This window comes from Octodon degus, unplaced genomic scaffold, assembly GCF_000260255.1.
Source record: "Octodon degus isolate 3935 unplaced genomic scaffold, OctDeg1.0 scaffold00039, whole genome shotgun sequence".
NCBI lineage: Eukaryota > Metazoa > Chordata > Mammalia > Rodentia > Octodontidae > Octodon > Octodon degus.
The window spans coordinates 78,561-88,177 of record NW_004524615.1 but is presented as its reverse complement, the minus strand read 5'-3'; the positions used below and the strand labels follow the sequence as shown (position 1 = coordinate 88,177).

Sequence of the window (9,617 nt, the reverse complement as noted above, 5' to 3'; positions counted from 1 at the left end):
TACCACCAAACATTCTGTTACTACCTAGTTTACCAGCAACTCACAGTGGTGCAGTTGCCTTAAAAGATATCCAAGGTTCAGTCTCCAGTACTGCCGAGAGAGAGAGAGAGAGAGAGAGAGAGAGAGAGAGAGAGAGAGAGAGAGAGAGGTGTCCTAGGCATTACAAAGTTTCTGCGCCCTCACCTTCAAAGAAGAAACTGTTAGGGTCACCAGCCCAAGTCACTGCCATCTACTTTTAGATAGGGACTGTGTTTGCTTGTTGTAATGTATTTAGTACAGGGTCTCACTGCATAAATCGGACTCCTAGTGACCCTCCTGTTTTCAGCCTTCCAAGTGCTGGGATTACAGGTGTGTTCCCCCATGCCCAGTCTCAGTCACTGTCTCAGCACACCCTGGGGGTGGGGCCAGCACGGCATGTGGGCGAATCAAACCCTGGTCCCTGCGCCTGCCTAGGTGGGTGCTTTAGTCTGCTGAGCTGTCTGGCCAGTCCTAGATAGGGACTATGGAGTAAATCACATTTCCAGAACCTATCCTTGGACAGAAGTATTCAGCTAAGCAAAAGTAACATTACTATATTCACCATAATATTTGGAGATTTTCAGGCAGGTATGTATGTCTGTCTTGTGGCCTATAGATTAGTCACACCTGTGTTATAATAGAAAAGTAGAGCCAAGCATTGTGGTGCATACCTGTAATCCCAGCACTCAAGAGGCTGGGACAGGAGGATTGCTGCAAGTTCAAGGCCAGCCTGGGCTACATAGTAAGTTCAAGACCATCCTGAACTTCATAGTGATACCCTGCTCCCCAAAAGTTTAGAAATAAAGGAAACTTTGTTATTTATATACATCACTTGTACATTTTATATTATATAAATACCAAGATAACGCCTCTTCACTCATTGTGTTCCAGGTGTATCCTTCACAAGTCTGCAAGTAAACTTCTGAATAAATGTAAAACACAACATTTGAACAGGCTGGGTAGTATATGTAGGAAGCCGGATTTTGTGTTATATGTAGTTAGATTTTATTTAAAGGATTTAGTCTGACATACGTGATTTCTTTTTTTTTTTTTTTTTGGCAGACCTGGGGATTGAACTCAGACCCTTGTGCTTGCCAAGGAAGCACTTATTCCACTGAGCCATATCCCTGGCCCCTTACATGATTTCTAATACTGTGTAATTTTATGAAATTTTTCAGAACTTTATTTGCAATAGGAAATAAAAAATTATAGAAGTCTTTCGAAGTTGTGACAGTGGTGGCTGTTTCTTGGATAGGAGCTCTTGGGCATTTTGTTGGCCCAATTTATAGTAGATACAAGTCCAGCAAATAGTGTGAGTTCCTATCAGGTGCCATATTCCTACTTTCAGCCTCAGTGGAACCTGGGTAGGCTGCAAGGACAGTGGAGGGCAGAGAAGTTGTGGAGGGGGTTGCCACTACAAGGGGCTATAAGAGATCCAGAAGCTTGGCCAATAGGCTAGGCTGGCTGCAGAATGTTAGCAGGTGGTGCTAGATAGAGGTCAGACTTCACAGGGCAGAAAGGAACTGCAAGAAGTGTCAGAGCATTGTTCATGGTGGGCTTAATCAGAAGAGGGAACAAGAATTCTCCATTGGATTATTTTGGTATATTTTGATTGAGTTAATAAATTCCTGCGGTTCAAGAGTGCTTCAGTGAGGACCTTTTATTAATAGAGAAGAGTCATAATCCTTTTTATTACCCGTCTAGAAACATTATATACTGAGCTGGATGATTGTTTAAGCTCAGTTATATGTGGAAATTGGAAAGGGAAGACATGCAGATAGACTGAAAGCAGTTGTCTTTTGGTGTGTTCTATTTTATTTGTTTTTTGAGACAGGGTCTCACTGTGTAGTTCAGGGTAGCCTTGAACTCACCACAACCCACTTGCCTCAGCCTCCTGAGTGCTGGGATTACAGGCGTGTGCCACTATATCTGGCTCTGAATTTTTTTTTTTTTTTAAAGATATTTAGAATCTAGGATCACCAGTCCACACCTGAAATCCCATCTAGGCTGAGGTAGGACACAAATTTGAGACCAGCCTGGAAAACTTACTGAGATCCTGTCTCGAAAAGGATTGAGGATGTAGCTTAGTATTCCCTGGATTCAACTTGAGTACTGCAAAAAAATAAGAAAGATGTATTCTTATTAAAATATTTTATCTGGCAGCCAGATTTTCCTACTTTTCATCACAGAAAAGGCCAGTAGATCTGCTGATCAGTATGTTTCTGAACTGAATTGGTGTGAAAGTGTGTTGTTACTGATCTCTTTGCTAGAATAAAATATGTCACACCCACAGGTTATAGGAGGAAGAGTTTATCTCATTTCACTGTCTGTAGATGTCTCAGTCTATAGTTGTCTGGTTCCATGGCAGGTCAGCATAGCAAAAGGGTATCACAGAGAATTCATGGTGTGGCAGGCAGAAGGCCCCAAAACAACATACAGCAGCAGCAAGCCTGCCTGCTGTCTTTATATATTCCACCCAGGTTACAACCTATTGGTTGGTGCTGCCCATCCTCAGGATGGGGCTCTCCATTATCCACCACCTTAATCCTAGTATCTTTAATCCACATTCACATACCCTAAACCCTAACCCTTCAAAACTCCATACCTATGGCCACATGACACTTTGGAAGGCCATCTAGACCAAACCATTACAAGGTGGATCCAACCAATCGACCTTATCACAGGAGTCTTTTTTTTTTTTTTTCTTTCCTCCAGTACCATGGATTGAACTCGGGATCCTGTGCTTGCCAGGCAGGCGCTTGTCCTACTGAGCTGTCTCTCTGGCTTCACAGGAGTCTTTCTTGCTCGGCTTCCTTCAGCCTGGCCCCAGCCAAGGCTCATATCCCTCTTTGTAGCTTTCTGCAGCCCTTCCGCTGCCTCTCTGGCTGTCCACGTGCTGCTGTTCTCCAGAACTCTTCGGTCTCTAGTGTTACAGGCACATACTCCCCAAGATAAGCGTTAGATAAGAACCCTAAGTAGATGAGAACCCCCACGAGCTCGTCTTTTTGGGACCTGTGCTGCTCCTTAGTCCAGTTTTGTGCACCCCAAGGCCCAGCTTGAGGACTTCCACAGTAATAGCAGGCAGTCCTCTGGGTTTGGCCCAGGCTTTAACCCTGGTGAGGCCAGCGCAGGTATCTCTCGGAGTGAGCCTGGGACAGCTGCAGGTGTTTGGCCACAGCCCTCCGGCACTTGGGACCATGCCCGGGAAAGTGCTGGGCTGATGGCGGGAAACAGTCATCCCCGGATGCTGGCAAGATGTGCGACTCTCGCAGACCCCTGAGGACCAAACCAGCGAGGGTAAGGGGGCGTGACGGCCGTCTATCGGGTTGCTCCCAGTGGAGCTTCATCTATGTAAGTGAAAAATACAGCCAACGTGAATAAAGAAAAAGATGAAAAAATAGGAATGTGCATACAAACTCTTCTGTAACCTGTACGCAAAAGAAACACGTAAATTGTCCTCAGCGCCCTCGGAGTCGCTGAGAGACTTTAGACTCGGCTGCCTCGCGCTGCGCTTGCGCACGTTCACTTCCCGCGAGGGGAGGGAGGGGGCGGGGCAGAAGCTCGGCTATCGCGAGGTTTCGTAACGAGCGGCGGATTCGGGATGCGGTCCGAGGAGACCTCCGGGGGCCTGGGCGCGACTGTTATAGCTCGGAGTCCGGGCGGGCAGGAGAAGCCCTCGGCCACGCAGTATCAGTTCCGCCGGAAATCTCCGCGGCGAGAACCTCAGGCACCGCCAGCTTTTTCTCCGAGCTCTGAGAGTAGGACCATCAAACCTCGCGAGGAGAAGACGGCGCTGAGCAAGGTGGGTGCGGGGCCCGGGAGGGGAGGGGGCTGCACAGGCCAGCCTCGCGGAAAAGGGGCGGGGCGCCGGGGGCGGGGCCTGCGCCCAGGCAGACGTGCGATGGTGACCATGCTGCCCCGCTGCAGGTGGTCCTGCGGCGGCTGCCCCCCGGCCTCACAAAGGAGCAGCTGGAGGAGCAGCTGCGCCCGCTGCCGGCGCACGACTACTTCGAGGTCGCCGGCGCGGATCTCAGGTGAGGGCTGCGCGGGCCGGGGGGCCGGGGGGCCGGGGCCGGAGCTGGGGGATCGGAGGGTCGGGGGGCCGGAGTTGGGGGATCGGAGGGTCGGGGGGCCAGGGAGCCGCGCCGCCCGGGGCCCGGGGGGGGCGGGGCGGGAAGCGGTCACGACCGCGTCCCGAGTCTGGCCCTGCCTGGTGCAGAGGTGTCCTGAGTCTCCTGACGCACACGCCTTGGCGTTTTCGCCAGGGAGGGCCAAGAGACTGCCTCCCTGTGTCCCGCCGCTCCAAGTCCCACAAAACGGACCAGCAGACGGCGACAGGGTGGGTCCAGCCAGAACTCAGGGTTTTAAACGATATTTATTTTTTAATATCCATTTATGAATTTTCATTTGTAATAGCCATAGAAACTCTACCTTGTAATAACTGCAAAGAAAAACATTCTGGCTATAAAACATGGATATGGTTAGTAATACAGATGGCTTTTGAATGGCTGAAGGTTAGAGACTGCCAGGACAGAGGTGGTCTGGGGCATACCAGGGTGGCCCCCAGGCTGCCTTTCAATGACTGCGCCTGCTGCTCGCCCGAGTCCTGCCCTCGCACCTGGGTGAGCTGGCCCGTCTTCCTGTAGGCTTTAGGCGGGGTGCCACAGCAATACAGAAGTCCCAAGGGAACATCATTTGCCATGTCTGGTACTAGAGTGACCATTGTCTCCGTTACTTTTCTCTTGTTCCTGGGACAAAATACCTGACACCCAAAATTAAGGAAGGAATGGTTTTTTTACCTTACAGTTACTGGAGGTTTCAGTCCATACTCGGCTGGCTCCAAGGCAGAGTGACACGTGTAGGAGGGCAGCAGTTCATGGCAGTGGAAGACAGCAAAAAGCAAAAGCGAGGAGCAGTGTCTGCAGCAGCTAGCAAGCCTCACTCCCTTCCTTATATTGTGTTCAGGCTGTGTAGCACTCACACTCATAATCCTCGCAATGGATCACGAATTAATCACAAACTCTAGAAGCTGCCTTAATGACTGCTTGAAGCTTTGGGGGGACAACTAGACACAAACCATAACAACCAGGCTACTTCCAACCTTGAGGCTGAGTGGTGATTTTTCAAATAACTGCTTTTGTTTTCTGTTTCTAAGGAGCAGAACTGTAATGTTGTACAGTAGAGCTGACCTAAATTGTCTTTCTCAAATAATTAAAAGACCTTAATTGCTTGTGTATTCCCCCCCCCCCCCAACCAGGGATTGAACTCAGGCCCATGTGCTTGCTGGGCAAGCAGCCCCTAACCTACAAATATTGCTGTAATTGAGAGACGATTATTTCATGCGGTATAAAGGTTTTTTCTGAAGTAGTTTATTGTGTTCAGAAAAGAAGGGCAGGGCAAAAGTAAAGGAGTCTTACGTTTTTACCAACCCTTTTTATTATGTTTATTTCAGCCTTTATCCTCATCTCTACTCAAGAGCGTACATTAATTTTAGGAATCCTGATGACATCCTTCTGTTCAGAGATCGTTTTGATGGATATATCTTCCTGGGCAGTAAAGGTTGGCTTGTTGATTTTTAAATTGTTTGATCACTGTTTATACTGTGTTAATGAAATTTAGCCAGAATGTTTGTGAATTTTATTAAGTTTTCAGACATCCGAAGATCACAAATTTTAGGTGTTCTTTATCACATGCTGTTGTTAAAAATTAGTGTTATAAACCAAAGAATTCTAGAAACACTTTGTAATAATCACATAGTTGTATAATTGCTGGGGTATGAAATTTTCACGAGTGCTGAAAACTTTACATTTTGTGTTCCAAGAATAATTTTACCCGTGACTGATAAAAATTGTCTAAACTATACTCTTAAGAGCCATGTCTTTTGTGTGAGAGTGCTCTTCGTCATTGTGTATTTCTTGATGATGCAGTGGGAGAGGTAGTTGAAATCCCCAACATCAGTCCTTATTTAAGCATTGGGCTCCCGTTTCCTTGTATTTTTTGGCATCTGCTTTTGACATTTTCTGATCCATAACCCTTTTACAGCAAGGTGTTTTCTGGCACCTACTCGCCAGCCTCTTGCTTCATTCCCCAATATTGATTACTGATCTTCTTGCTCTATCAAGGATTAATAATCTAGAAAAGGTTGTTAGAATAAGTAAGCTAAAGACCAAAACATAATTTCTATAACAGCAAGTTTACCACTTGAACTAGACATTTGTGTTAATTGCTCAGTACTATATTAACAAAGCTACCATCATTTTCTTTTTGAAGCGGGCAGTTCAGTAACGATAAGTATATTCACCTTGTGGTGATGACCTTAAGGCTCATCCATGTTGTAGCATTTGCCGAATTTCATTTTTAAGGCATAGTTCCTCATATGGATACACTCATTTTGCTTGTCCATTCATCTGTCAGTGAACAGTCGGCTTTCTTCCACCTCTTAGCTTTTGTGAATACTGCCTCTGTAAATAAGGGTGTACAAATGTCTTGGAGACTTTACTGTTGATTTGGATTTATACTGAGGATTGGTGGAACATATGGTAATTGCATTTTTAATTTTTTGAGAAACTGTCATACTATTTTCCATGCCAGTTTGACCATTTTGCACACGTTATATTCTTACCTGTAGTGCACAGGTCATCCAGCTGCTCCACATTCCCACTGACACTTTATTATTTGTTTTTTTGTTTCTGTTTTGCAGTATCTAGTCTCGTGAGTTTGGCAATACCTCACTGGTTTAAATTTGCCTTTTTCAAGTGATTATTGGTTTTGACCCCCTATTTATGTTCTTATTGGATGTTTGTGGATCACCTTTGGAGAAATACCTATTCAAATTCTCTGTCCCATTTGTTAATTGGATTTATTGAACTGTATATTGTATGTATATTCTAGTGACCTCCTAGCAAAGATGGAATTTGCAAATATTTCATTCTGAAGGTTGCTTCTGAAGGCTTTTGGTTGTGTTCTTTGATGAACGGAAGTTCTTCATTTCAGTGTCCAGTTTACGTGCTTTTATTGTGGTGGACTGTACTTCTGGTGTCGTAACTACTTCCAAATCCAATATTAGAGAGCTTTTTCTGTTTTGTTTTGTTTTTTAAATATTTTATAGTTTTAGGCATCATGTTTATGTTTAATCCACTTTAAATTAATGTTTGTGTATGGTGTTGGCCCAGTTTTATTCTTTTGCATATTGACATCCATTTTTCTCACCATCACTTGTTGAGGGGTCTGCCTTTTCCCTACTGAGTGATCTTGGTCCCCTTGTCAAAAATCATCTGGCATCCAGGCATGGTGCACATACCTATAATCCCAGTACTAAGAAGGCTAGGGCAGGAGGATCATTACGAATTTGAGGACAATCTGGCCCACATAGTGAGTCCAGGCCAGCCTAAACTACAGAGTGAGGCCCTGTCTCAAAACAAAAAACCAAAAATAAAGTCATCCGGCCATATATTGAAGGGTTTTTCTGGGACTGTTATTGTACCCCATTGTATGTCTATTATATTTCTTTTATTTATTTATTTATTGAATGCAGGGTCTCATTGTGCAGTTCAGACTAGTAGTACGCCTCCTGTCTCAGCCTCGCCAGTGCTGGGATTACAGGCATGAGTACTTCACTGTTTTGATTATTGTCGTTTTCTAGTAGGTTTTGAAGTCAGGGAATATATATTTCATACTCACCTTGTATGTACCAAGCATTGTAAGTGCAGCAGGGAGTTGGCATGATTCCTGCCAGTTCAGAGCCATTTTCTTCCTCATTCTTTTTAAATTTTTTTTTCTTTTTATTTATTTGTTGAAAACAGTTTCACTAAACAGTTCAGATTCATAGTGCTCCTCCTGTCTCAGCCTCCCCAGCACTGGGATTACAAGTGTGTGCCACCACACCTGGTTTTGGGGCCGGCACAGTGCACCCAGGGTTCCAGAGCTGGCAGGGAATGCAGTACCAGATATTGAACCCAGGTCCTTGCACTTGCCAGGCAGGTGCTTCTGAGCTATCTCCCCAGCCCTCTTCCTCATTCTTGACCTCACTCTGGATAGCACAGAAACTTCTTCCAAAAAATGAGGGTTACAAGTTAAAAAATGATAAGTTATTGACTTTGGTATATAAGTAGACATATCCTGTTTGCCCCAATTTAATAACAAAATCAAGTATGAATTTTTTGATTTTGTTTTCTTTTGGAGATTGGGTCTTGTTGTATAGTCCAGGCTGGCCTGGAACTCGTTTTGTTTTGTTTTGTTTTGTTTTGTTTTGTTTTGTTTTGTTTTGTTTTGTGGCCTGGAACTCTTTGACAATCCTGCTTCAGCCTCCCAATTGCTGTCATTAAAGATGTATGCCCACCATGCCCAACACAAAATTAATTCTAAGTGCTTTCTTTCTCCACCTTTTTGTTAAAGCAAATCTTGAGCTGGCCAAATAGCTCAGCAGATTAAAGTGCCTGCAAGCAGGTACAAGGGCCAGGGATGTGATCCCTGGGTCTGCCGTGTCGGCCCCGCCCCTGGGATCCACTGAGACGGCAATTGATACTAGGCATGGTGGCGTACACCTTTAATTCCAGCTCTTGGGAGACTGTAAACAGGCAGATCGCTACGAGTTCAATCTAGTAGTGAGACCCTGAACACCCTGTAGACCCTTCCCTAAAAACATACCAGAAAAGAAGCCATCTTTCAGGGGATGTGGTATAAGTAAAGCCTCACCCACTTATATCTTCTGTCTGTCAAGCAGTTTCCTTGAGCCTGTATGACAGATTAGTAATCAGGTTAACATTTTAAAATAAAGAATATTTTTTTAAAGAAGGTATTCAGGTGATAGATTTTTTGGGAGAAAAATAGTCAAGTCAAGGTTACTGAAGTGTAAACCATGGATGATAAAAGCCACCTTTGAAAGTGAGTGGTTTGATGTTTTCAATATGTTTAGTCTGGTAACCACTACAAGAAGGTCATTTTATTTAATATATATGACTCCTCCTACCACTAGCTAGCTCATTTTTTAAGTCAGGAATTTGTCTGTGGCATCATCATGCGTCATCATGCAATAATTTAAATCATTATTTTCCAACATGAACATAGTGGAATTTCAGAGTAGTCTTTGGAATGTGTCTTGTAAAGGATTGGAGTATCCTGCAGTGGTAGAGTTTGCCCCATTCCAGAAGATAGTCAAGAAGAAGCTGAAGAAGAGAGACACTAAGACAGGGAGCATCGAAGATGGTGAGCCCTTTTTAAGTTGACTGCACTCATCCTGTATTAATCCTTTTTTTATAGTTGGGGAGTGTTTGGGTTTTTTTTTAATTTTGTCTTTTAAATTTATAGATCCAGAGTATAAGCAGTTTTTGGAAACTTACAGCATGGAAGAAGAGAGAACCAGTGCCAATCCTGAAACTCTTCTGATAGAGATAGAGGCAAAGACAAGAGAACTTGTTGGTCTGTTTTGCTCATTTCTTTTCTTCTCTTTATGGAAATACTTCTTATTTATAGAGTGTGTATTTATTTTTTCTTTTTCACAATTACAGTTACAGACTTGGCAGGAGTATTTCTCAGTTTTGACAGAGTAGGCGGACAGAAGTGGGGAGCCTTTATTGATACAGTGAGCCTGAGTCTTCTGC

The 9,617-nt window shown here is 44.4% G+C and overlaps 1 protein-coding gene across 2 annotated transcripts in view; it reads left to right on the top strand.

The window, feature by feature from the left end:
• The first annotated feature begins 3,606 nt into the window (after nucleotides 1–3,606).
• Nucleotides 3,607–9,617, top strand: part of Upf3a (UPF3A, regulator of nonsense mediated mRNA decay) — a 15,248-nt gene continuing 9,237 nt past the window's right edge. For both annotated transcript variants that reach the window (XR_002821100.1, XM_004631205.2), the window contains exons 1-5: nucleotides 3,607–3,820; nucleotides 3,946–4,052; nucleotides 5,471–5,577; nucleotides 9,124–9,222; nucleotides 9,325–9,435. Coding sequence is in view for 1 of the 2 variants with exons in the window: in XM_004631205.2 (XP_004631262.1) it covers nucleotides 3,620–3,820; nucleotides 3,946–4,052; nucleotides 5,471–5,577; nucleotides 9,124–9,222; nucleotides 9,325–9,435 (625 nt within the window). In the remaining variant the exon portion in view is untranslated. The remainder of the gene's footprint in view (nucleotides 3,821–3,945; nucleotides 4,053–5,470; nucleotides 5,578–9,123; nucleotides 9,223–9,324; nucleotides 9,436–9,617) is intronic.